The sequence below is a fragment of the Chiloscyllium punctatum genome, chromosome 4, assembly GCF_047496795.1.
Source record: "Chiloscyllium punctatum isolate Juve2018m chromosome 4, sChiPun1.3, whole genome shotgun sequence".
Lineage (NCBI taxonomy): Eukaryota > Metazoa > Chordata > Chondrichthyes > Orectolobiformes > Hemiscylliidae > Chiloscyllium > Chiloscyllium punctatum.
Genome location: NC_092742.1, coordinates 73,407,960 through 73,435,900, shown reverse-complemented (window position 1 = coordinate 73,435,900; position 27,941 = coordinate 73,407,960). Strand labels below are relative to the sequence as shown.

The window sequence follows — 27,941 nt, the reverse complement described above, 5'->3', positions numbered from 1 at the left end:
ACCACATGAAAAACATTTGACACATTCTATTTACCATTCAATTTTAGTGTCACCAGCAAATATTGAATTTAAAGGTACTAGTTGGCCCATTGGATCATTAGGCCAAATTTGTGGTGTTGCGTTATTAGCACCATTGTTCAGATGGGTGTCAGGGATCATTTTGTGGAATCATCATTTACTGGGATCGTTATCCAGTGATACTCCACTGAAAGCCACTGTCAAGATGGCCCCAGTGAAGTATAGGCCAGTTAAAAAAAAAGTCAAATGATCTACATCTTGGACAGATTGTTACAGGAGCAGCATCAGCAGTGCTGTACGTCCCAGGTTGTTGACACATCAGATATTGTTCCGTCTTCTTAATCCTTTTCCATGGCCATTCGAAAGAAGATTTCAAGTACGCTCCACTTTCTGCAAGTATTGATTGAAAAAGGTTGGGAAAAACAAATGCTGCACACCTTTTTGTACTTCAATAATCTTGAAATTGTTTGATTTTTGTTCTCCAAACCATTTCTGCACTTGGTACTGATCCAAGTGCAATGTAGTAAAAGCTTATGTAGTGCTAAGAAATTGATGTAAAGAACATTCTTTTTAACTGAGAGAATATGGTGGCTAAATTATCATTGGTTTAATCAATATAGAAACCCATCAGTTGATATATAACACTCCCTTTGGAAAGTTCTAGTAAAGCATGCAATTCTGTACCAAAATGATTTTTGCTGATGCATTTTTTGGCAGATTATGGTATCTGAATTTTAATTAACCTAACCAACTCAGGAGGTCATGACAATCATTTTGGTGTATCACACACTACATCAGAAATGTTCAGGAGGGCTCCACAAAAGGTCACTCTCTCAAAAGGTCTCTCCATACACACACACACACACACACACACGTACACGCTGGGTGGAGGTTTCCACATTACTCCCAGGGAGTCTAGTCCAGCTGGCTTCAGGGATAGATTTGATTCAGAATTCACACAACATTCAATCCATAGCTGTAGCATCTGTTTGAAAGGAAACATCTCCAACCAAAACTACAGTGCACAATTCTACCCAAGCAGTCCATGTTTAATCCGCACGAATCAATTTTGGCTCAGCTGCAAGATAAAATGTTGCTGTTATTGAAAATTCACATAGAGGCAAATATTGATTATAATTGAAAGTTGAGAGGTTTATAAAATCATGAGGGGTACAAATATGGTAAATAGACAAGTTCTTTTCCCCAGAGTAGTGGAGCCCAAAACAAGAGGGCATAGGTTTAAAACATTTAAAAGGCATCTGGATGGGTATGTGAATAAGAAGGGTTTGGAGGGTTATGGGCTGGGTGCTGGCAGATAGGACTAGATTGGGTTGGGATATCTGGTTGGCATGGACGAGTTGAACTGAAGGGTCAGTTTCCATGCTGTACATCTCTATGACTCTGTCATGTTTACAACGAGAGGGGAAAGATTTAAAAGGGACCTTGGGGTAAGTTTTTCATGTAGAGGGTGGTACGAGTGTGGAATGAGGTGCCAAAGGAAGTGGTGGAGGCCAGTACAATTACAACATTTAACATTTAAATTAAACCGGGTGGGTACATGATTGGGAAGGGTTTAGAGGGATATGGGCTAAATGGCACTAGATTAGGTTAGGATATCTGGTCGGCATGGAACAGTTGAACCATTGGTTCTGTTTCTGTACTGTACATCTCTATGACTCTAATTGCAGGGACACATTAAATTGGACAAGTAGGGGGATCCAAGATGTCAGCAATCTAGGAGGATTGCGTTGCAGAGCTCTGCACCACAGCATGAGTGGGACAAACTTCTAACCCTCCCAACCCGGACCATTGTGATATCCTGGGGGTCTGGAAAGATCGCGGAGTCCCAGGAAATTGTGAAAAATCAACTTACCTGTTTTCGCTGTTCAGAGATGCCAAAGAAGGGAGGAGAAGCATCTAGACTTGATTACTTACAAGGCCCTGGTGAAGGAGCTCCTGAAATCTTGTGAGATGTTGGAGGAGAAGATGGCCCCGATCTCTTTCATGCTACAGAAACTTGGAGACCTGGAAAACAGGGTGGATGAGGTTGAACACAGAGTCACAGTGGTGCAAGCTGATGCCAGTTCCTCCAAGTATAGGATCCAAGCCCTGGAGACACAGGTCCATAATTTGCTTGACCAGCTGGATGATCTTGAGAACAGGGGCAGGAGAAAAAATATTCAGATCGTTGGTGTTCTGGAGGGTAAGGAAGGTGAGCGGCTGACGGAATTTATTGAGGACTGGTTGCCAAACTTCCTTAAATTGGAGGCTGAAATGAGAGGCTTGAAGATTGAGAGGGCTCGCTGGGTCACAGAACAGAGATCAGGTCTGGGTCAACGTCCTCGTTCTCTCCTGGTGTGGTATCATCATTACAGAGAAAAGGAGAGAATCATGGAAGCTTCCAGAATCCAGGGGAAGGATCCAAAGGCCCTAATTCACAAGGGATCTAAGACCATGTTCTTCCAGAAAGGAAAATCCTATGATGGTGTCAAGAGAAGACTGAGGTAGCTTGGGATCCAGTAGTCTCTGAGGTATCCAGCGGTGCTTCGTGTCACCTTCGATGGATCCGTAAATGTCTTTAACACGTTGGAGAAGGCAAGAGACTTTGTGGACAGATTAACCTAATCTGAACAATTTAGTATGTACAAATAGTATTATTGTTTGGGTATGTCTTTTTTTTCTTTAAATAACAGCGGACGTCTGGTTGGGGCTTTCTTTTCCTTTTTCTTATTGGTAATAATCTGGTTTAAACTATGTTTGGCAGCGGTTGAGCTGCGTACTTTCACTTTCTAAGTTATACTAAAGGATGGGGGTGGGGTGGGGGTGGGGGGTATTAACCCCTTTTTTCTTTAAAACATATTTTTTATTGACATTTCTATTTCTGGTGTATTTTCTTTCTTTTCTGCTTGTGTTTGCAGTGCAGTTTCCCTCCTCTAGCTAGGAGGAGGGAAAATGGTTGGGAGGGCTAGATGCCTACTTACAGGCAGTTTATACCCGGTTCAGGTATTTAAATGCCCAATCTGCAGTCTTGGCGGCGGGATGGGAAATTGGTTTTGGAATGGGTAGTTGCCCTCTTTGGGCAGAGGGTGAGTTCCCCTATTCAGCATCGTTGGCTCTTTATATGTTGTTTTTTTTTGTTTTTTGTTGTATATATTCTTTGATAGCTTTGTAGGTTTGTTAAATGTAGTTGTTTTAGTTTATGTAGTTTTTATGTTCGATGGATCTTGTGACACTAAGGCTTGGCGATTTGTGGTTCCAGTTCCTCCTCTCTGGAACCTAAATGTTACTGCAGTAGGTTATGGCTAATGACTTGATTAAATGGTGTATCTGGAACATCAAGAGGAGTCACTCACCAATTAAGAGGAAGAAAGTACTTTTGAGTCTTAGAAAGGAGAAGGTGGATATTGCTTTGTTACAGGAGACACACTTGGATGAGATGGAGCATTTCAAACTACAGCACAATGTCTTTAATTGGGTTTATTTTTCATATTTTAATACCAGAAGTAGGTGAGTGGCTATACTGGTTAGGAGGAATCTCCCATTTAAGTTACTAGAGTGTGTTAAAGACACACACAGGAGGTTTGTAATTCTCAAAGCCCTGATAAACAGGGAAGAATATGGTGTTTTAATTGTTTATTGCTCTCCAGCCCATTCCCTCAAATTTTTGGTAGATGCGTTCTCTAAATTGATCAGTCTCGAGTCCCGGCATATCATCATGGAGGAGATTTTAACTGTCTCATGGATCCCACAGTCGACAGGTTCCCAAAGGCTCCCTGATACCCTCTGTACAAACTACCCAATTAGTCTGTATGTGGAGTTAGTGTTGGTGGATGTCTGGAGGTGTCTCCACCCTACAGGCAGGGATTTTACATTTTTTCCAATCTGCACAGATGTCACACCGGGTTTGTTTTTTTCTGACCCTGTGGCAACCCTGGACTTGGTGGCATCTTGTACCATTAGTAATATTACGATCTCCGATCACACTCCAGTGTATCTGTTGGTTAAGATTAAGGATGTTACAGTGGGTTCGAAGCACTGGCGAATGGATCTCTTTATCCTCAAGGATAATAAGTTTGTGGAGTACTTCTCCAGGGAATTTCAGGCATTCCTAGACATTAACTCAGGCTTGGTTAGTAACCCACCTGTCCTTTGGGAAACTGCCAAGGCCTATGCCAGGGGGTTAGTTATTTCCTACTCTGCCGATAGGAAGCAGCAGAAGAGCGAACAGCAACGTCTCCTCGAAGCACAGTTGAAGGCAGACAAAAAGGCTTACTTTGACAGACCCTCGTTGGTCAAACTACAGAGGATTATGGTGCTGCGGTCTGCATTGAATTCCGTGCTCACACAGGAAGCAAAGAAGGAGCTTACTTTTGCAAAGCAAAGGTTATATGAGCATGGTGACAGGCCAGGCAAATACGTAGCAAATCTCACCAGGAAAAGGAGTGTCCCTCAAGCCATTACGGTGATTCGGGAAGGGTCTGGGAACATGACATGTAACTCTAGAAAGGTTAATGAGGGATTCCAGAGATTTTACTCTAAGTTATACCAATTTGAGGGTTGTGAGGAGGGGTGGGCCAAAATGGAGTCTTTTTTTAAGGATCTGGAGCTCCCAGGTGTGACCTCCGCCAAACAAAAGTCTTTTCTCAATGCGTCCTTATCAGAGCAAGAGGCAATGAAGCAGCTTCAGAATGGAAAAGCACTCGGTCCTGACAGACTTCTCAACAAATTGTATAAGGAATTTATAAACACACTGTCAGGCCCGATGCTCAACATGTTTAATGACTCATACAGCCATGATTGTCTCCTGCCATCTCTTAGAGAGGCTAATATTTTATGAGTCCAATATCCAGGAACATATGAGTGTCTTGTTTGGCTGAATTAAGTTATTACTATCTATTAGTTTGTTGTTGGTTATTATTTATTTAGTTAAGTAGTTAGTTGGGGTTTTTTGTTCTTTTTATATATATTTGTACATTTGTACATGAGAGTGAGTTGTTATTTTTTAAAACTTTTTTGTGTTCCTTCTTTGTATTGATTTGAATTGTATTGTTTTGATTTTGTTGTAATATTTTTAAAAATCTATTTTTTCAATAAAAATATATTTTGAAAAATTGGACAAGTAGAAATCCATTGATACTCTGAGCCTATTAATATAAAATAAGAGTTGGTGTTGGGTCCACTACTGTTCGACATTTTTATAAGTGACCTGGATGAGGGCTTAGCAGGGTGGGTTAGTAAATTTGCGGATGACACTAAGGTCGGTGGAGTTGTGGATAGTGACGAAGGATGTTGTAGGTTGCAGAGAGACATAGATAGGATGCAGAGTTGGGCTAAGAGGTGAAAATGGAGTTTAATGTGGACAAGTGTGAGGTGATACACTTTGGACGGAGTAATCAGAATGCAAAGTACTGGGCTAATGGTAAGATTGTTGGGAGTGCAGATGAGCAGAGATCTTGGTGTTCATGTACACAGATCCCTGAAAGTTGCCACCCAGATTGACAAGGTTGTTAAGAAGGCATACCGTGTTTGGGCATTTATTAATAGAGGGATTGAGCTCCGGAACCAGGAGGTTATGCTGCAGCTGTACAAAGCTCTGGTGCGGCCGCACTTGGAGTATTGTGTACAGTTCTGGTCACCGCATTATAAGAAGGATGTGGAAGCTTTGGAAAGGGTGCAGAGGAGTTTACTAGGATTTTGCCTGGAATGGAAGGAATGTCTTACGAGGAAAGGCTGAGAGCCTTGAGGTTATTCTCGTTAGAGAGAAGCCGGTTGGGAGGTGACTTAATAGAGACATGCAAGATAATCAGAGGGTTAGATAGGGTGGACAGGGAGAGCCTTTTTCCAAGTATGGGGACGGCAAACACGAGGGGGCACAAGTTTAAAGTGAGGGGAGATAGGTATAAGACAGATGTCAGAGGTAGTTTCTTTACTCAGAGTGTAGTAAGGGTATGGAATGCTTTGCCTGCATCGGTAGTAGATTCGCCAAGTTTAAGTGCATTTAAGTCGTCATTGGACGTACATGGAATAGTGAGGTGGGATGGACTTCAGATTAGTATGACAGGGCAGCAAACCATCGAGGGCCGAAGGGCCTGTACCGCACTGTTATGTTCTATGTTAACTATGGAACCACAAAGCAAATAAAAAGGAAGGCAAAAATGAAAACTGCCATTGTTTTTCAGGGAAATTTAAACTTGACTTTAGATATGTTTCTTACTGATTCATGTGTAAAATGGATAATTTTCAAGCTTGTGAAACTTGTGTTGGGATAACCAATTTTCACTTTACTTTCAATAATTCATTATGCCTATTAGATAAGACCATCTTTTTGATCCATTAAACTGTGTCTAAAATTTGTAACAGCCTTAGATAATAGCAGTGTTGGTTTTCTTTCAGATGGCTAGATAACTAGAGTGTGGTGCAAAATGATACCAATGGTGTGTGTTCAATCTCAGTATCGACTATGGAATTTATGGACACCTGCCTCCTTGCCTGACACAGGCAAAAGTGAGGACTGCAGATGCTGGAGATTAGAGTCAAGACTGGAGTGGTGCTGGAAATGCACAACTGGTCAGGCAGCATCCAAGGAGCAGGAAAATCGATGTTTCGGGCAAGAGCCTTCATTCCTGATGAAGGACTCCTACCCGAAGTGTTGATTTTCCTGTTCCTCGGATGCTGCCTGACCAGCTGTGCTTAACCAATGTCCTGTACAGCCACAACATGACCTCCCAACTCCTGTACCCAATACTCTGACCAATAAAGGAAAGCATACCAAATGCCTTCTTCACTATCCTTCCTACCTGCGAATCCACTTTTAAAGAACTATGAACCTGCACTCCAAGGTCTCTTTGTTCAGCAACACTCCCTAGGACCTTACCGTTAAGTGTATAAGTCCTGCTAAGATTTGCTTTCCCAAAATGCAGCACCTCGCATTTATCTGAATTAAACTCCATCTGCCACTTTTCAGCCCATTAGCCCATCTGGTCCAGATCCTGTTGTAATCTGAGGTAACCCTCTTCGCTGTCCACTACACCTCCAATTTTGGTGTCATCTGCAAACTTACTAACTCTACCTCTTATGCTCGCATCCGAATCATTTATTAAAAATGACAAAAAGTAGAGGACCCAGCATCGATCCTTGTGGCACTCCACTGGTCACAGGCCTCCAGTCTGAAAAACAACCCTCCACCACCACCCTCTGTCTTCTACCTTTGAACCAGTTCTGTGTCCAAATGGCTAGTTCTCCTTGTATTCCATGAGATCTAACCTTGCTAATTAGTCTCCCATGGGGATCTTTGTCGAACGCCTTACTGAAGTCCATATAGATCACATCTACTGCTCTGCCCTCATCAATCTTCTTTGTTACTTCTTCAAAAAACTCAGTCAAGTTTGTGAGACATGATTTCCCACGCACAAAGCCATGCTGACTATCCTGAATCAGTCCTTGCCTTTCCAAATACATGTACATCCTGTCCCTCAGGATTCCCTCCAACAACTTGCCCACCACCGTGGTCAGGCTCACCGGTCTGTAGTTCCCTGGCTTTATTCTAGACTACAGTCTAGATGTAAAATACTGAAACCAGAATGTACAATTGCAATTCCAAGCAGGATAAATTGGAGGAAACATATATATCAGTGAAGGATTATAAAACAGGAACTGATGGAAATTACAGTATAAAAGTAAACTTGAGCTTAATGTTGTAGACTGGAATTATATCCAAAGTAAAGACATTTAAGCAATATACATGGCTGCTAATTTATATACTGTAGTCTGTTAGAACTGAAGACAAATCATACAACTAATCTGTTATGTTTGAGATTATTATTTCCTTAATGGAAAGGTTTTTGGGATTGAGTTACCTGTTAACATTTTGTTTTGAAATAGAACAAGTTCAAAATGATAGTTCACAGTTTATGAGAATTAATTAAGTGAACTGATTACAATTGGTCCAGGTTTGTGGAATTCAAATGGGAACCAATTGTTTCAGGTTTATTAGTTACCCATCATGAAACCAGCAAGAGATTTCCTGCTTACTTTCAAATGAAGGGAATATCAGCGTTTGCTTGCTTTATTCATTAATAACTATTTGGTGCATAACAATACTTTAGCCCTTTCACTTGGCTGGGAACATAAAGGGACAAAGTAAATAACCAGATAATAGGGTTGCCAACATTCAGTTTTACCCATTAGTCTTCATAAGTTAAAGGTCAGTCTCCAACATATTGCACCAAGGAAGCCAGAAGAAAATTAGAACAATTATATGAAAATTTAAAAAAAGGTTTTGGAAATTCCTTTGTAGACATTTTGTTAACTAAATAGGCTAAAACCAGATGCCCAAAGGTGGGTGCACAGGATTGGATGAGTTGCACAGAGGCAGTCAATGTGGAGAAATCTCCAAACCTCACTGGCAACACCAATGGGCAGTGAGCTTTGAATAAATGATATGTTGTTGGTTGAGTGATGTATGTAGAATCATTGGGCAGGATTTTGTCTCACTCAAAACCAAACAATTTGTGAAGAAATAAAACCTAGCCCATTTTGTATTATCAAGAAAGGACCAGATTGAAGGTAAGTAGTGAGTAACACAATGTGGTCACCTGGGTCACTTTCAATTGTATAAAATGATAAAACAGAGTTTATCAGACATTTTTGACTCAAAAACTGGCCTTTAGATGCTTCATCTCTCCTAGGAGAGTATATGAGTATAGAAGTAAAGAATCTTTTGACTTAATACATGAAGCATCAAAACAGTATAGAAAAGGCTAGGTGGGGTTCACAGTTTTTTGAAAGCAGATTCGTAGGTATATAGGATAGTGAAAAAGGTGTTAGATAGGCTTTCCTTTATTGGTCAGAGTATTGAGTACATAAGTTGGGAGGTCATTTTGCACCTGTACAGGACATTGGTTAGGCCACTTTTGGAATATTGCATGCAATTCTGGTCTCCTTCCTATCGGAAGAATGTTGTGAAACTTGAAAAGGTTCAGAAAAGATTTACAAGGATGTTGCCAGGGTTGGAGGATTTGAGCTATAGGGAGAGGCTGAATAGGCTGGGGGTGTTTTCCCTGGAGTGTCGGAGGCTGAAGTGTGACGTTATAGAGCTTATAAAATCGTGAGGGGCATGGATAGTATAAATAGACAAGGTCTTTTCCGTGTGGTGGGGGAATCCATAACTAGAGGTTATAGATTTAGGGTAAAGGGGAAAGATATAAAAGGGACCTAAGGGGCAACCTTTTCACGCAGAGGGTGGTACATGTATGGAATCAGCTGCCAAAGGAAGTAATGGAGACTGGTATAATTACAACATTTAAAAGGCATCTAGATGGATATATGAACAGGAAGGGTTGAGGGATATGAGCCAGGTGCTGGCAAGTGGGACTAAATTAGGTTAGGATATCTGGTCAACATGGACGAGTTGGACTGAAGGATCTGTTTCCATGCTGTACATCTCTATGACTTGCTGACCTTTTTCTGCTTTTAAGTGTCAGACCCCTGGAGGCATACTGGAAGAGCCAAAGAAAGGTGGAATGCTAAGCTGGCTGAGAAGAGGGCACCAAAAAAACAAAGGCCAACAAATACTTTACCTGAGTAACCACTGTCTTTGACTGTCATATCAAAGTGGGTTTCTTCAGACATGCCAGCTGATAGTAAACACAGGCTCAACAGCTGATGCACAAGCTATTGACAGCTGCCAAAGAATGTTTAAAGTACGTAAATAAATAAATTCAAATGCTTGAGGCCCACAATTGGAAACAAAAATGCAAGATATCAATGCCTCTTAGAGCTAGATTTTGCCTAAAGGAAAGCAACATACCCATTAAAGGGAATAACCTTTTCAATCCATTTGAAAAAGATATTTTTTAGAAGTAGAATGTGAATACGATACTGGAATTTCCTTTTACTGTTAACCTGTGAATTTATCTGTGAAATAAATTATTCATGTTTACCCAATTCCATGTTTTTCACCATTTATCTTTGAAATAATTCTAGGATAATGTTTGAAAATTAAGAATGCTCAGTTAAGATCACTAGGTGGTTCCTGTTGGTACCTCCCTGGATTATGCTGTGATATAGTTAGATATTGGACAGGTTATTAAAATGGATGTTGCTCGGAACATTAATAGAATTACTTGTACCAAAGCACCTGACAGAATATCTAATGCAGACTTAAAGATTGCTAGGATCAACAAATGCAGATTCATAATTCTCTCAGAAAACGTACATCTACATATATTTTTACTGTTAAAATGCTGGCATTGGCATAACTTTGAAATGTTACGCAATACTGATGCAGGATTATGTAGAAAGGAGATGAAGTACCACAAGGCATGGGTTTTGACAAACTTGTAAAGCTGCAATATAAACTAATGGATGGAACAGTGTATTTATGTTCTTATATTTAGTATAATACAATTGCTAGACAGCTCAATCAATATTTGAATACAGTCAGTGATTTACGTCTCATAACTATTCTGCCATGGGTTAGCTTATTTTTCATCCCTAACATTATTTCTAATCAGCCATGAGACAAAATAACTCATATTTCTTGTTCTACAATTATTATTGAATCAATCTTTTCCAAAAGCATCGCCCAAAAATGTCATTGTCTCAATTTCTATCAATTGTCAGCAATATACAACCATTTAAAATTTAAACAATATTGGAATTAGTTTTGATTTTAGTGCAGAGTTAAAAGTGACTGATAATCTTCAATGAAAAAATTGATACTTTAAGGAAGATCACATAAGCAGAAAGAACAATATTGCATTTATTTATCATCTTTCATGATCTCTGCATTCAGAAATTGTTTGTATTAAATCCTACTCATTTTTAACACACAGACTAAGAATTATAAATTCCATATAAAAACGTAGCATTGTGATTTTCTCTAGAGACACAGTCACAGAGATGTACAACATGGAAACAGAACCTTCAGTCCAACTCCTCCATACTGACCAGATATCCCAACCCAATCTAGTCCCACCTGCCAGCACCCAACCCATATCCCTCCAAACCCTTCCTAATCGTATACCCTTCCAGATGCCTTTTAAATGTTGCAATCGTACCAGCCTCCTCCAATTCCTCTGGCAGCTCATTTCATACACATACCACCCTCTGCGTGAAAAAGTTTCCCCTTAGGTCTCTTTTATATCTTTCCCCTCTCACCCTAAACCTATGACCTCTAGTTTTGGTCTCTCCCATCCCAGGGAAGAGACGTTGTCTATTTAGCCTATCCATGCCCCTCATGATTTTATATTATTTGAAGGATACTTAGAAATTAATCTGATATGAAAAGCAAAGGTATAATTTACTTTTAATTATGTATTTTAGATCAGCATTAAAAAAAACCCTCCAATTTCATTTTATCTACAGAGATACGAAGATAATTAGATTTCATTGGTTTAAAGCCTGCAACAGAGACTGCCTCAAATCTGTATGTGTTACTAAATTTATACTGCAGAGCCCAGTTACAGAAGATTGTATCCCTTTTAAACTGTTAAGATTATAATTCTGCAGCACTAGAGAAAACTCTGCTTGTGGGTTTGCCGCAAAAACACGGCGTTCCTATTCTTGCTGCTTAAATGCAAATGCTTTGTTGTTTGCAGGTGGGATGGTTGACAGGGTAGGTGAAGGTTGCAGGTGGAGTGCACGATACAGAGGATGGGCTGTTTCATTTCAAACTTTAGCCTACTTCCAGCATACTTATAAAATGTCTTGAAGGTGTAGCAGATGCATGCTTCAAATCAGGTTTACTGTAGTATTACAATTATAACTCTGCCTGGCATCAAATCTTGAGACTACCTGATCTAGAGAATTCCAATTAAACTTGCTTCCAATTAAACCTGTTGGACTAGAACCTGGTGTTGTGTGATTTTTAACATTGTATGCACCAGTCCAACTTAGGCATCTCCAAATCATGCTCCAGAGAATGTCTTATAGCTCCTGTCTGTATTCAGATACAGTTAATCCTGGTCTTATGCGGCAACATTTCCAATGTACTCTACATGGAATTAGAAATCTTCAAATTACATTTGAAATATTTCTTCGCAAACTGAGGAAGTTTTAACAAGGTCCACTGAACCTCCTGGACATTTTATCACTGTACCAGCCGATACTTACACTGTAACTAATGTATAAGCCTAGTCAGTGTGAAACTGCCTGCCAGAGTCTTGTCTTGAAGAAAGATTTTTATGTTGAGAGTTAGTACAATTCAGAATGGTCTGCCTGAAAGGATGGTGGAAGCTGTTTCAATTATAATTTTAAAAGATTTACCTGACAAAAGAAAACATTGGCAGATCTAGGTGAAAGAAGAGGGAAATCAGACTAACTGAATAGCTATTTCAAAGAGCCAGTGACAATGGGCTAAAATGGCCTTGCTCTGTCCTGTGAGAGTTCATGTTTACTAGCTTTCTTAAATGAATGAATAGGAGCAATAGCTTCAAAAAAGGTGCTCTGTGAAATAACCTGTAAAAAGAGATTGCATAAAGACGAAGCAGTTAAGTACCACCTAAAAACATATAAGAGTACATTATAAGGTACCCACACCAGCAAATCAGGACACATAAGTAAGGAGCAGGCAGAAAACCAATGCTTCACTGGGGGTGCACTGGTGCTGTTACCTAGAATGGTGAACCTAGAAAATTCTGTGAACAAACTCACTAGCTCAGCAAGCAAGATGTGTGGTTTTGCAGATATTGTACTAGTTGTTCAATATAAAGGCAAAAAGTAGATATAATCAAAATTTTGACTAAGAACAAAAAGAGAAATATTATTGTTGAAATGACATGACATCCAAATACCCACACCTGCCGCACACACAAATAATCAGAAGTGGAGGCTGAAGAATCATAATTTATTAGGTTATTTATCCATCAGATGGCCTTTATACATAAAACTTTGTTCAGATTTTGCCAACAAAATATCCTTTATTAATGAATTATATTAAGTGATTATCTCATATTATTTTAGTCCATTGAGTATGGTCAGCCAATATTTCAAAATTAATCTTGCTTGGGACATTCTAAGGCTGAATAGTTGTATGAGAAATGTTTTTTATCACCCTGTGTAATTTCACATCCACACCCACAGGATAACTTTAAAACAAAACAGAATTTGCTGGACAAACTGAACACATCTGACAGCACGTGTGGAGAGAAAGCAGAGATAATATTTCAAATCTGGTGACCTTCTTTCAGAACTGGAAGGGTCACCAGACTTGAAACATTACTACTGCTTTCTCTGCACAGTTGCTGCCAGATCTGCTGCATTTCTCCAGCAATTTCTGTTTTTGCTTCAGGTTATCAGCATCCACAGTTATTTGTTTTAATCACATGATTTGTTTTACTTATTCCCATTAGGTTTCACCTGCATTTATTGCCCATTGCTAATTTCCTGGAGTGCAGTTAAGTGTTAACAATATTACTGTGAGTCTGGAGTCACATGTTGGCCATTCCTGATAAGGATGATAGTTTCCTTCCCTAAAGAACATTAATGAATTAGATGACAATCGACAATGATTTCATGGTCATCATTAGACTCTTAATTCCAGACTTTTATTGGATTCAAACTCTATCATCTGCCATGCTAGGATTTGAACCTGGGTCCTTGGGATATTACTTGTGTCTCTGGATTAATAGCCTGTCACTTTCCCTTAATTCATTTGTTTCTCTTTTTGTCCAAACCTTGGTGAAGATGGAAATAGTCAATGAAAGACAAGATGCAGACCTGAACTGAAAAGTGGCAAATGGAGTTTAATACGGAAAAGTGTTAGGTAGTTCACTTTGGAAGAAATAACAGGAATGCAGAGTACTGGGCTAATAGTAAAATTCTTGCTAGCATAGATTAGATTAGATTCCCTACAGTGTGGAAACAGGCCTTCATGGCACCTCTTGAGGTCAGAGAAACAGTTAACACCTCAGTTCACAGAGAAACAGTTAAAAGATTAGAAATCTTGTAAATTTGACCATGAGGTACATTTGTTTGTGGAATGTTGATGCGGGCCATTATCTTTAAGGTTTGCTGTAGACCACTCCTGGTGGGGGTGAGGGGCGGCGATATGTCCGGATGTGATGACTATTCGTGGTTATCTAGTATATAAATTGGTATCCATGAGAAATAGTAGTGCACCGTCCTGTAAAATAGTCGAATTACTCGAGTTATGATGGTTTCACAATTTTACGTCGCCTCACTAACTTACTGGGGTCCAGAAGGTCGACATACCGCAAGCGCTGAAAGTCTGGAACCGAATCAGAAAAGACTGGGAGCACCAAACCACTCAGGCAGAAGGTGTCCAGAGAACAGAAGGGCGGGCTCGGGTGCACAGCCCTTCCACAAAACCGGAATTTTAAAAGTTGCTGACTTCAAGAAGTTCAGGAAAACAAGCGCCTCCCGTTCCTACTCGGCGGTCCTCTTGGTGTGGAGATTTGACTTTGTGGAATTCAGGCCAGTTTGGATGAGAGCATCACTGCACTCGCCCCATGGACAGATGCCGCTGCGGCTCTCCAAGCGCTTCTGTTCTGCAATTGGCTTTGCTGATTTAGGTTGCTAACCTCTCATTGCACGTCAGGTATCTCGCTGCTATAAGATTACAATGCAAAATTTGCTGCAAATTAATCCGCCCTGAGATATTTCAGAATAATGAAAACGATGAAATCCTTCTTCATTTAGCTGATGTCTATACAGGGAAAAAAAAATGCTTGTGCGTGACGCAGGAGGTAAGTATTTAAAGGAAGATTAGAGCCCGCATGACTCTAAATACCATCTCCTCCCCCCCCCCCCCCTCCCCAATTCGGACCGCTTCAATCTCTTGTTCAAAGCGAGTGGGATTACATTAATCGGCACGGCGGGCTAAAGACGCGAAGGCGCTGAGTAGTCAGGTACTGCGGTGTGTTGACGCTTCGCCCGGCCGGGTTTGAGACTTGAGTTTGGGACAGGCTCCTGACCCACTACAGGAGGGAGAATCCCAACAGAACGGCCTCGCTGCGGCCCTGCTATTGCCGCCGGATGCACAGAGATGGGAGAATGGACAATTCTAGAGAGGCTGTTAGAGGCAGCCGTCCAGCAGCACTCCACAATGATAGGAAGGTAAGAGGATTGGCAGGATCTGCAAAATCAGCAAATGAACCTTTAACGCGGCGAAGTCACTTCAGGGGTGAAAGCATTCATTCGGAAGACGTTAATCCATTATTATGTATCCATAATGACGGTTAGCTTTGCTAGTCTTTCAATCCAGGTAGCCGAGCGTCTCAAGTCCAGGAAATACCAAAGGTATCTTTGTAGCCGAAAGTAAATGTGCTTTTGGAAGCCAGTGTTAGACAACCATTCCGTGAATCCTTGCTGGCGCAATGGAGCTGCGTTAGAATAAACTTCTCCGAAGTTGTACCTGTAGATGTTTTCTTTTCACATTTGGGATGGTGGAATGTGTCTGGGTTTGTAGAACGTCTGCCCCTCTATCGCAGAGCTGCCTAGTTAATGTCCTTCTGAGTCAAACGGATTTGAAATCAGTTCCATCTATTTCCTTCTGTCCCTTTCTTTTTAGGATTTTGCTGACTGTGGTGGTGATCTTCCGGATCCTGGTCGTAGCGATAGTCGGAGAGACGGTGTATGATGACGAGCAGACCATGTTTGTCTGCAACACGCTGCAGCCAGGATGTAACCAAGCCTGTTATGACAAGGCTTTTCCCATCTCCCACATAAGGTACTGGGTATTCCAGATCATCATGGTGTGCACTCCCAGCCTTTGCTTTATCACGTACTCAGTCCACCAGTCCTCCAAGCAGCGGGAGAGACAGTACTCCAGTGTGTTCCTCACTATGGAAAAGGACAAGAAGAGAGAGGACAACAAGATTAAGAACACAATGGTGAACGGAGCTCTCCAGAACTCAGAAAACTCCATGAAAGGGACACAGGCAGACTTTTTAGAAGTGAAACAAATACAAAATTCCTCTGCCAGAAACAGTAAGATGTCAAAGATACGGCGGCAGGAAGGAATTTCCCGTTTCTACATCATCCAAGTTGTTTTCAGAAATGCTTTGGAGATTGGTTTCCTCATGGGGCAGTATTTCCTGTACGGTTTCAATGTTCCTTCTATGTATGAGTGTGACCGTTACCCGTGTGTTAAAGAGGTTGAGTGCTACGTGTCCCGACCAACGGAAAAGACGGTCTTTCTCGTCTTCATGTTCGCCGTGAGCGGACTCTGTGTCGTCCTCAACCTGGCAGAACTGAATCACCTGGGCTGGAGGAAGATCAAGACAGCTGTCAGAGGGGCGCAGGAGCGGCGAAAATCTATCTATGAAATCAGAAACAAGGACTCGCCTCACCGAATGGGGGTACCGAACTTTGGGAGGACTCAATCCAGCGACTCGGCTTATGTGTGAGTCTGAAATCCCCCTCAGCCTCATGCCATTTCCTCATGGCTTCATTGCCAAGGTAATGTTAGACAATATTGAACATAATATCCCAAGGGATGACTCTTTGGCTACAATCTTGTAACGTTGCCCCCTATCTTGGAAGCTGCCAAATGGAATCTAAATATTTGAACTAGGTCCTGAATATCAGATTGAAAGCACTGCATTTCCGCCTTGTCGAGAGGTAGCAACAAATAACTGCCCTCACCTATTTTGTTGTGCACTTTAAAACTTTCACATATAAGTAGCTCTTTCAAACGTGTAGATATATAACTAGGACAAGGTTAAAAACAAACCTTGCACGATATGTTTGCTGGAGGATTGGAGTGAACGGAATGGTTTCTATCTGACAATACCGAACAAGCCCGGGTGCGCACAATATATGCACTCTCTCGCTAACAGACTTCCCAGGGATATCTATCCAGCCAGCGGGCTGCAGTGCTATCTCATTTGCTGTTCCTCAGTGATTGGAAGTGGTATGGAATACATTGCGATCTTGCTTCAAGATCACACGCAAACTGTGTTTAGAGGTGTGCGTTTTAGCACAGGTTTGTGAGTCCTGTGCACAGAGGGTAGAATCTGGAGTAGACAACAGTTGTAAGTTATACTGTGATTACGAATATTGTTCATTTAAATGTAACCACGTACAGTTGAAATGACGTCCTTTTAGACAATCTATTTTGTACCAAACAACCCTAGTCTTCATGCTGTGATTGGAATATTGCCCTGTATTTGCCTATCTGTCCCCACCGTCAACCTTAAATGTACGGACATCTTTGTATCCGAGTTTATTTGAAATACCATATGCAACATTTTTACATTCTCAACGGCTAGCAGGCTGTGCACAGGTCAGAAATTTGTTTATTATATTGATTAATATTATTCCGTATGTTTTGAGTAGTTCATGGTGTGTATAGCTGAATGGAACAAAGCGCCTGATAATCAGTTTATAAACTATTTCCCTGTTATAAAATTCAATTCTGATAACTGACAAAGAAAACAAAGTTCCCACAGGTCCCCTGACCATTTTTTATTCTACAGTCAATAGATTGGGGATTAAAGCAGAAGTGGCCTCATTTGAAACAAAAGAGCTAAATTATTTTTTCCTACAATTACATAACGTGAAGTTTTTTTATTTGGAAGTCAATGGAGTGAATATTGGGCCAGGCAAAGACACTGATACAGTAAAGCCACTTGCATGGGTCCTACCCATCTCCAGTTCCATTATCATTATTTGGTCTTTATCTCAGTACCTTGCTGTGCACAAAATGATTGCTTTGATTCCAACAAGCAGAAGTAACTATAGTTCAAAATTGGATGTAAACCTTTGGGATATGCTGAGATCAGGAAAGGCTCTATTTAAATCATTTAAAAAAAATAAATTACTTCAGCAATGTCATTTTGTGAATGTTTTTGAGTGCCATACCTTTAATGCAGCAAATATCAAATTAGAATAAAGTTATTATGGAGAAAATTGACTTAAATCAACTTGTATACAGTCTATGATGTCACCTTGCTATCATCTTGTTAGTTCGCCTGTACCAATTGTTATACAAAAATAAAGTTTTGTAAGTGGAATGTCTGGTCTGCTTACTCAGTTCCAGCTAATCAGAGAAAATAAAACTTAGACCAGTCAGCTGTAATTGAACCAATTTTAATACTCCGGGTTTCTGGAAAACAAAAAATGGCTGCATTGTGATCCACAATCCAAAATATTGTCAATATTCAAAGATAGGAGGTGCAATTTGTGGAAAGGCTGATTGTAATGATGCTTTTAAAATCCAAGTGGTAAAAGAAAGTGATATTCAGAATTAAATAAACTATTGTGCCTTTGTCAGATGAAGAAATGGAGAGGAGGTAGAGCAAGTTTCAATGTAGGTCAAATATTTCAGTTACAAATGTACAAAAAAGCTAATGTTAAAACATGTGAATTTATAATACAATTTTTGGTAAAGGAATAATATGAGGCTGTATGTATTGTTTTGTTTGCATACAATTTTTTTTTAATGTTACATTACACCAATCAATAAAATAATATTTTTAGGAGAAAAAACAACAATATAATTCCTATTGGAATAAACATTCTACACTGAAAACAAATTTCAGCACTGGGCTGCAGTTGACGTGTGAAATCATATCTTTAGCTTTCAGTGCTAAACCCATATTTCAACAACTGAAAGCAGATCTCAGTCATCAACAAACTAAGAAATTCATTCATTTTAATAGTTATTTATAGGAAAATTGATATTATGCTAGATGCTGTAAGATCATGGTTAAATTAGGAGTCCTTTATGCATAATTAAAATTAATAATTTCAGATAGATCAGTCCAATATACAAAAATATCTTGATATATTCATCAAATTTTAATGTAAGGACATCTTACTTGATAAGAACATATTGGTAAATTAAACCAAAAAAAAATTACAGAACAATTTGATGGAAGGTCACCAAACTCAAACATTAACTCTGTTGCACTCTCCACAGATACTGCCTAATTTGATGCCTGTAATCATCCTTTTCTGTTTTTATTTCTACCCTGCTAATTTGTTCTCTATGATTAATTAAGTTGAATAGACCCTTGTAACTCAATGACAAATAAATATGTATAAAATATCTGTTAGGATTCTGCTGACATTTCTGGAATGAACATCGGACCTGCAGATTTCTTATCTTAAATTCTACAATAAGATCCCAAAGAGTTTAATCTCAAGAGTCATTCACAAAACTGTGCAAGTGGAGCTTCCAAATCAGCAAATAAATTTTTATGTAGTCTGATTTGCCTACAAATATAATCTGTATCAAAAATAATTGGAATGTAAACACAATAAAACACAGTAAATATTCAAAAAAATTCTTTATTTTTCAAACTGTTCACACCTTACAATAGTTTGACCTTGGAAAACACCGAGGGTTAGCTCTTATAAACTCAGTAATTATTTTTCTGCTTTTTATGCAGTCTTTGGACGAATGTGATACAACCGATCATGTTGTCAGTCCAGTCAAACATCTTTCTGGAATTCTTGTAATGCAGTGTGAAAATCCCAAAGCACCTTCATAGTTTTTGTGGCTTCAGCTGTGGAAATAGGTGGATGAGTGAGTGCTTATTCATCAACCCTTCAGGGTCAATGGGATCCTTAGTTGAAGAACATGCTACAACTATGATTGCCTTATCTGTTATGACACGGCAATGAAACCTTCTGCTAATTAAACCAAACACCCACAAAAACTCACCCTGCCTCATAATCTGTGAACTTACGAGTGACAGAGAATTCCCAAATTCCAATATTTAAAAGAAAAATATCAATATATTCTTTAGCTCTAAAAATGGACATTAACCAACAACTATTTACAACTATAAGCCTCCTTTCTCTTAAATGCCTGTTATCTGCCTCCAACTCTATAACACTACACAGTTCCAACAAAAAGAAGTTCATCAACTTAATTTCAAAACCACACAGTGGCTCTCTTCGGTGTTTGTCTCCCACTGGCTGAAAATCTCCCTGGGTGATCTTTGGTCTTTTGCTGCAAAGATGTTTCATGTCAAAAAGGTACTTCTGATAGAGAGTGTTTTGCTGGCAGTTACTCTGTTGATGGTGGTTGGTCTCACTGTCTAACTATCAAAATGTCTGTTTCATTATACCCCTAACACTGGATTGTCTCATTGGTTTGAGGTTGGCAAAAATTATAAATTCAAACTTGATTGGGTTTTAGTATCCTGGGGCATAAGTTAAACTGATTGGCTAAATTCAAATGGTTGTCAAAACAGCAACCAAAACTCAGGTATTTGTTTCACAGCTAAATGCAATTTTTCAATTTTCCAGTACACTCTGAGACTGCTAGGCAGACACATGACAGGTGCCTGCAAGGTGTCAGTGCAAAACAGCTTTCACTCTCTCTTAAAGGTACAGTATATGCCTTCAAATTCATAACAGCTCCCCTTAAGAAAAAATGAGCCATCATAATGAAAAGATGGCTTAATTTTTTTTCTAATTCTTAACCTCATTACAATGAAATACATAAAACATATTAAGTTCATATTAATTTCAGCACGCATATATAAAACATTGGTATTTGTTCAATTTTATCTAGACTTTATCCATTAAATCCCCGATAACGCATCTGCTGTCACATTCTTACATCACGCAACATATACAATTAAAAGTCAGTAACATAAGACTCCAATGAAATAATCTCATATTCTTGTCTTTATATCGTTCCATGTGTGATCCCTGTACACAACTTTCTCTGACACATTGTTAGTCACATAAACATTAAAATGTTGTAAGATCAGTACTAAATTCAATAATTCCTTTTTGATGATAGAGTATTTTCTCTGATGGGTGTTGAGTTTCTTTAAAAAGTAGCCAATTGACCGTTCAATTTCATCATCATCTTCCTGTAGCAGTCCAGCTCCAATTCCTATATCACTAGCATTGACTGCAACTTTGAAGGGTTAAAAATGTGGTGCAGCTGAAACTGGTGTGGTCATTAATACTGCATTGTTCTGGCATTGTTTTGTCCAGCAAAAAATTGTGTTCTTCTTCAGTAAATCTGTTAGCAGTGCCACTATGCTGCTGAAGTTGGGAACAAACTTCTGATAGAATCCGCTTAGTCCCAAAAATCCAAGCACATCTTTCCTCAAGGTGGTCATGGAAATTCCTCCATGGCCTTCAACTTTGCATTTCTTGGTGGGGGGTCAATCTTCCATAACCGATGTTATATTCCAAGAATGTCTGCCTTTGCAGGAAATTCTATTTCCTTTAAGTTTATTACCAGTTTTGCTTCTCTTAATCGTTTAAAGAGTTCTGCCAACTGTATCATGTGATCTTTCCAGGACTCACTTAAGATCACTACATTATCCAGATAGACTGCACAGTTTGTTAACACAACCACAATCCTGTTTCCTGAGACTTTAGAATGCAACTGGTGCATTCCTCATTCCAAAAGGCATCACTTTGAATTGTTAACAGCCCATATGGGGTTACAAATGCAGAAACAAAGAACAAAGAACAAAGAAAATTTACAGCCCAGGAACAGGCCCTTCGGCCCTCCAAGCCTGAGCCACTCCAAGTCCACTGTCTAAATCTACCATTCAATTCCTAAGCACCTGTATCCCTCTGCTCCCCACCTACTCATGCATCTGTCCAGATGCACCTTAAGTGAATCCACCATGCCTGCCTCTACTACCTCTGCTGGCAATGCATTCCAGGCACCTACCACCCTCTGTGTAAAGTACTTTTCACGCGTATCCCCCTTAAACTTATCACCTCTCCCCTTGAATGCGTTACCTCTTATTACTGAATCCCTCACCCTGGCGACCAAAACTGTACGCAGTATTCTAAGTGCGGCCGAACCAAAGTCTTGTACAATTTTAACATGATCTGTCAATACCCTGTATGAAGGTGACCACTCTATCCACCTTCAGGGTACAATGGACCTGAACTCCCAGATCTCTCTGCTCATCAACTTTTCCCAAGGCTCTTCTGTTTACAGTATAGTTCATGCTAGATTTAGACTTCCCAAAATGCATTATCTCACATTTGCCTGGATTGAACTCCATCTGCCACTTCTCTGCCCAATTCTGCAGTCTATCTATATTCTCCTGTATTCTTCGACAGTCCCCTATGCTTTCTGCTACTCCATCAATCTTCATGTCTCCTGCAAATTTACTGATCAGACCAACAATGCCCTCTTCCAGATCATTTATATATATCACAAACAACAGTGGCCCCAACACTGATCCCCATTTCGAGAAATTCCATTCAACTACTACTCTTTGTCTCCTGTTGCTCAACCAGTTCTTTATCCACCTAGCTAGAACACCTGCACACCATGTGACTTCACTTTCTCCATTAGCCTACCATGGGGAACCTTATCAAATGCCTTACTAAAATCCATGTATATGACATCTACAGCCCTTCCTTCATCTATCAACTTGGTCACATCCTCAACAAACTCTATTAAGTTAGTAAGGCACAATCTCCCCCACACAAAACCATGTTCCCTATCACTGATAAGCTCATTCTTTTCCAAATATAAGTAGATTTTATTCCTCAGTACCTTCTTCAGTAACTTTCTTACCACTGACATCAGGCTCACTGGTCTGTAGTTACCTGAAATATCCCTACTACCCTTCTTGTATAGGGGGACATGTATAGAGGGAGCAACCCTCTAGTCCTCCGACACTTCACCTGCGTTTAAGGACGTTACAAAGATATCTGACAGTGTCCCAGCTTTTTCCTCTCTTGCCTCCCTCAGCAACGTGGGATAGATCCCATGTGGTCTTGGGGATTTGTTAACTTTAATCATCCTTTAGCCTACCCAACACATCTTCCATCCTTATGTCAATGTGATCCAGAGTAAACAAACCTCTATCTCTAATCTCAACATTCATCATGTCCCTCTCCTCAGTGAACATTGATGCAAAGTAATCATTGAGAATCTCATCCATTTTCTCAGGTTCAACAGACAACCTTCCTTCCTTGTCCTTTAGTAGACCAATTCTTTCTCTGGTTATCCTCTTTCTTCTTATATATGAATAAAAAGCCTTGGGATTCTCCTTAATTCTTAGGGTACCAATCCAAGCCTCAAGTTCATCTGCCTTACCCATTACACTCCTTGCATTAAAGTATATGCACTTCAGGCTGCCAGTTCTTTTGCCTTCATCTGCTCTCTGCCTAATCTTCCCCTTGGCAATGCTAACTTCATGATCTTTACAGTCTCTAGTTTCCACCTTGTTGTCTACTAGTCTTCTCTTCTGGTTCCCAGCCCTGTGCCATATTAATTTAAATCCTCCCCAACAGCAGTAGCAAAAACTCCCCCAAGGGCATTAGTTCCAATCTGGTTCAGGTGTAGACCATCCAATTTGTAATATCCCACCTTCCCCAGAACCAGTCCCAATGTCCCACAAATCTGAACCGCTCCCTCCTACACTATCCCTCAAGCCATGTGTCCATCTTGCCTATTCTTTCATATCTACCCTGGCTAGCACATGGCACTGGTAGCAATCCTGGTATACTACTTTTGCTTTCTCTAAAAAAGGTACTTGCCAATAACCACGCAGTAAGTCTGACTTTGTGATGTAACTGGCTTGTACAACTTTCTCTATACAGAAATATCTTGATATTGGGTATGAGTCCGATTTTGTCATGGTGTTGACCTTCCAATAGTCCACACAAAATCATTGAGTCCCGTCAGGTTCACTCGCACTGACACGGTTTGATGATATCTTTGTTGAGCATTACATTCACTTCCTTCTGGACCTGTGTGGCTTTGAAAGGATTAAATCTGTTGGAGTGTTGTTTATCAGAATAGTATTCCCTACTTCTACCTCATGCACAATAGCATTAGTTCTCTCTATCTTATTGCTGGATATGTCCTCATATTGCTGCAACAAACTTTTCAACTGGGTTCTTACTCTGGAGACAGATAGTTCATTAATTTATCACACTCCTCAAGTGTTTCCTCATTGCTAACATATTTTGAGGCACATCAAACTCCATGACATCTGGATTTGATTCCTCACTCTGTGGGGCAGTAACTAACACCTGTTTCTCCACTTCTCTCTCTCTATTATCATAAGGTTTCAACATGTTCACATGACATATCCAATACAGTTTTTTCCTATCAGGTATTGTTACCAGATAGTTTTACCTGATTCAACTTTTTCTCAATTTAATAGACTTTAAAGGGATCTCCTACCAACGGTAACAATACTAATACATCACCCCCATGGAAAAATGTCCGAATTTCAGAGTTTTTATCTGCCACCTGTGCCCTCTTCAGGTGCTGTTTAGCTAATTCACCTACCTGATTTAATCTCTCCCTCACCTCAGATATAATCCAAGTGTGAGATCTTCGACTTCGGTCCTGTCAATTTCTTTTTAATTATTTGCAAAGGCCCTCTCACTTCATTTCTGAATATTAACTTAAAGTGAGTGAACTGAATAGATTCATTTGGGGCATCTCTAATAGCAAATAATACAAATGGGATATCTTTATCACAATCATTCAGGTAATCCTGACATTACACTCCTAAAGTGATCTTCAGGGTCTGATGCCAGCTTTCCAAAGATCCCTGGGATTCAGGATGATACCCACTTGATTTAAAATGCTATATGCCTAAACTATCCATCACTTTCTTAAACAGCCTAGTAGTAAAATTAGACCCTTGGTCTGATTGAATCTCTCTGGGTAGCCCCTACCACCTGATGAAAGCTATTAACTCATCTACCATGCTTTTTGCCTTAATACTCCGTAATGGAATTGCCTCTGGAAATATGATAGATACATCCATTATGGTTAACAAGTACATGTTCCCACTTTTAGTTTTCAGGAGGGGACGTACACAAGCATTTATAACCCGTGTGAAAGATTCTTCGAATGCAGGAATTGGTAACAAAGATGCAGGTTTTATTACCGCCTGTGGCTTACCTACCATTTGACATGTATGACCTGTACGGCAAAAGTTAACCACACCCTTAAGAATTCCAGGCCAACAGAAATGCTTTTGTACCTTAGCCTGAGCCTTCCTTACACCTAAGTAAGCTCCTACTGGTAATTTATGTGTTACCTATAACATTCCTGTCTGTCTGCTACCGGCGACACAATCTAGTGCACTTCTGCCCCTTTCTACTCTGCACTAACCTGCCGTAATTTCCATTTTTGTCTTAGGATTCTATCGTTAAGATAATAACCCTCAGGAATACATTCTGACTCCTTTACTGAGTATGCATCACCATATATATCTTTGAATGTCTTGTCTTTCTGTTGTAAGTCCATTCACCTTTCACCTGACCCACTGCCTGTTTAGGTTTTTCCTGCACCAATACATCAAACAGGGTGTCAGCTAACTGAACCTCGAATCCTTCATCTTTCTCTTTCGTATTTGTTTTGTGCTGTGACTCATGGTAGTGGGATCTTGTTGCAACACAGTATGGAAAAATTCCAGAGTATTTTTCTTTAAACACCTCAGTTCCCTGGTCTTCCCTCGGTTTCTCCACAACAAGGAGTGTCACTCCCACTCTGGATCCTGCTAAATTGTTCCTAAGAGCAAACTGTTTTCCTGGAACTGACACTGTCAATCAGTCCCACTGTTACTTGCCCAGTCTTGAATTGCCACTCCAATGTGATTTTTCATAGGGGAATGCTAAATTTCTGTCAATATATCCCACAAACTACCACTCTCTCTGGTAACAGGTCAGAAAGAGTGCAAATACGTTCATCTCTTACTATTAAAGACTGATTAGATCCTGTATCTTGCAAAATTATAACTTCTTTCCCTTCTCTCCCTGTTCTTTCTGAGTAAACTGTAACACAGAGGTGAATCCATAGAGATCAGGCAGTAACTCCACCCCAGCCCCTGCCTAGGCTGTGCACCTTGGAGTTTCCTTTAGTACTTTCACTAATGCCATTGGCTTAGCCTTTTTTAAACACATCTTTTCCCATAGTGCCTTTCTTTAACACTCAGCATTGTGACTTTACCTGTCCTACTTTACCACAGTGGAAATACCTGAGGCCTTTCATCTCCTTTTCAACTTCTTGGGCTTCTGTTTTAACCTGTGGTTCAAACTCAATTGGGTTTTAGTATCCTGGGGCATAATTTAAATTGAATGTCTAAATTCAAATGGTTGTCGAAACAGCATCCAAAACTCAGGTATTTGTTTCACAACCAGTTGTTACATATTTTCCATTTTCCAGTACAGAGGAATCTTGATTATCTGAATGAGATGGGCAGGCACGATTTCGTTCAGATAATTGATTATTCGGTTCTTTCATTTCCTCTGTGGCTTGGAGTTTTCTGTGATGTCTGCTCCCTGTTCAGGAGATGAGGCAGCAGCACACTGCGCGCAAGATCCTGCCCATTTCCCAACCCCATCCACCCCCACAACGCCCACTCTCAACACAGTCCACACCCAGCCCACCCTCTCTCACCCCCACTCTGCCCCCAAACCCGACAGCTACCCCCCACCCACCCTCAACAATATCCTCCTGTCTGCGCCACCACCCTGCCCCCAAACCCCACCCACCCCAATCCTGTCCACTCCTGCCCCGTCCCCCAATTCTATCCACCCCCAACCCCATCTGCCCCACCTCGCCGTGTCAGCGGCAATCCCATCCACCCTCACCTCTGTCCACCTCCAACACTATCCGCTCCCCCACCCATGCTCCCGTATGCCCCGAAACCCCATCTGCCCCACCTTGTCCCTCCACCAGCCCCCAATCCCGTCCACTCCCACACCGCACCCCCAGTCCCATCCACCCCAAGCCCCGCCCCCCAACCCACCGTCCAACCCACGTTCCCGCTCTCCCCCACCCCCCACACATGACCCCCCCCTCCGCTGGGGCAACTGCACTGTACACCGATAGTCAGACTTTGTGCCTTTGTTGCCTTTGTGGCGTGTCTCCAAATAGTGTGCACCTCCCTCCCCCCGTCCCACATACACAACTTTTTACTGCAACATTTTGACAGGTTCCACCTTTGCCTTGTACAAGACAATGTTGGTGAGATTATCTGGGGAAGAGAGATTATGTACACCACTGTGTAGAACTCCAGGGAAAGTGTGTGGGAAGAGACAGAGGGAGGATGGGAGGTCAGTAACTTGGAGACAGTGCCTGGACTATCCAGGACTGTTCTTGGCAGCATTTCAGTGAGCTGAGTTCATTTTTAATCATTGTACCTGTAAACAAAAGACATGATCAGGGTTGAAACAGCTCTATGACTCAATGCTTCTATCGGATGTGGATAACCCAATGTTCGGATAATTGCGATTCAGATAATTGAGGTTTCTCTGTACACTCTGAAACTGATAGTCAGTCATATGACAGGTGCCTGCAAGCTCAGTGCAAAACAGCTTTCACTCTTTCTTAAAGGTACAGGACATACCTTCAACATCATAACATTCTGCCAATTCAGTTGCACATTATACAATGTTGTCCACCTCAGCATACGTGTTCTTGCCAGTGTCTGAAGATTTCACATGCTGAGCTTTTGCAGATGAGTGAAAAGACTCTCTTCGTCAAGTTGGCTGCATCAATCGGCTCCTCTTTGTACTCAGTATACTATGTTATTGTAATTGTAGTCTATATACGTCCAGCATGGCAGAACCAATTGGCAGTTGAGGATTCCATCATCACCTTTCATGCCTTCTTTGTTCATCATGAGCAACCACACTGCTACTGTGTATGGCATGGTAGACATGCTTTGTCTCACGAGGAGACAGTGAGATCTGCAGATGCTGGAAATCAGAGTTGAGAGTGCATTGCTGGAAACGCACAGCAGGTCAGGCAGCATCCAAGGATGAAGGGCTCTGGTCTGAACAGTCAATTTTTATGCTCCTCAGATGCTGCCTGAACTGCTGTGCCTTTCCAGCAACACACTCTCAACAACGCTTTGTCTTACCTTGAATTAGTTAGTTGTCACTGCAGATGAACTCATAGCCCAAAGGTGACTCTAATCTTTGTCAGGATGACTCTAATCTCCTGCAGGATTAAACTAGAGGAGAGAAGGTTCTCTGCTCGA

At 40.6% G+C, this 27,941-nt stretch overlaps 1 protein-coding gene and 1 long non-coding RNA gene across 5 annotated transcripts; one reads left to right on the top strand and one right to left on the bottom strand.

The window, feature by feature from the left end:
- Positions 1-22: 22 nt before the first annotated feature.
- Positions 23-14,725, bottom strand: LOC140476426 (uncharacterized). Of its 2 annotated transcripts, none has more exons than XR_011960469.1 (3): positions 14,210-14,725; positions 1,892-2,043; positions 23-408 (listed from the first exon to the last, which is right to left on the bottom strand). It is a non-coding gene; the product is annotated as an uncharacterized lncRNA (long non-coding RNA). The 2 variants fall into 2 exon arrangements; XR_011960470.1 differs by having other exon boundaries at positions 1,954-2,043.
- A 107-nt stretch (positions 14,726-14,832) lies between these two features.
- LOC140476425 (gap junction delta-2 protein) lies at positions 14,833-17,817 on the top strand. Of its 3 annotated transcripts, none has more exons than XM_072569020.1 (2): positions 14,833-14,888; positions 15,551-17,817. In XM_072569020.1, exon 2 carries the CDS (start codon positions 15,633-15,635, stop codon positions 16,386-16,388), a length of 756 nt encoding a protein of 251 aa, XP_072425121.1. In that variant the 5' UTR covers positions 14,833-14,888; positions 15,551-15,632; the 3' UTR covers positions 16,389-17,817. The 3 variants fall into 3 exon arrangements, with proteins under 3 accessions (XP_072425121.1, XP_072425119.1, XP_072425120.1); XM_072569018.1 differs by having other exon boundaries at positions 14,859-15,096; XM_072569019.1 differs by lacking the exon at positions 14,833-14,888 and adding an exon at positions 15,108-15,279.
- The last annotated feature ends 10,124 nt before the right edge of the window (positions 17,818-27,941 follow it).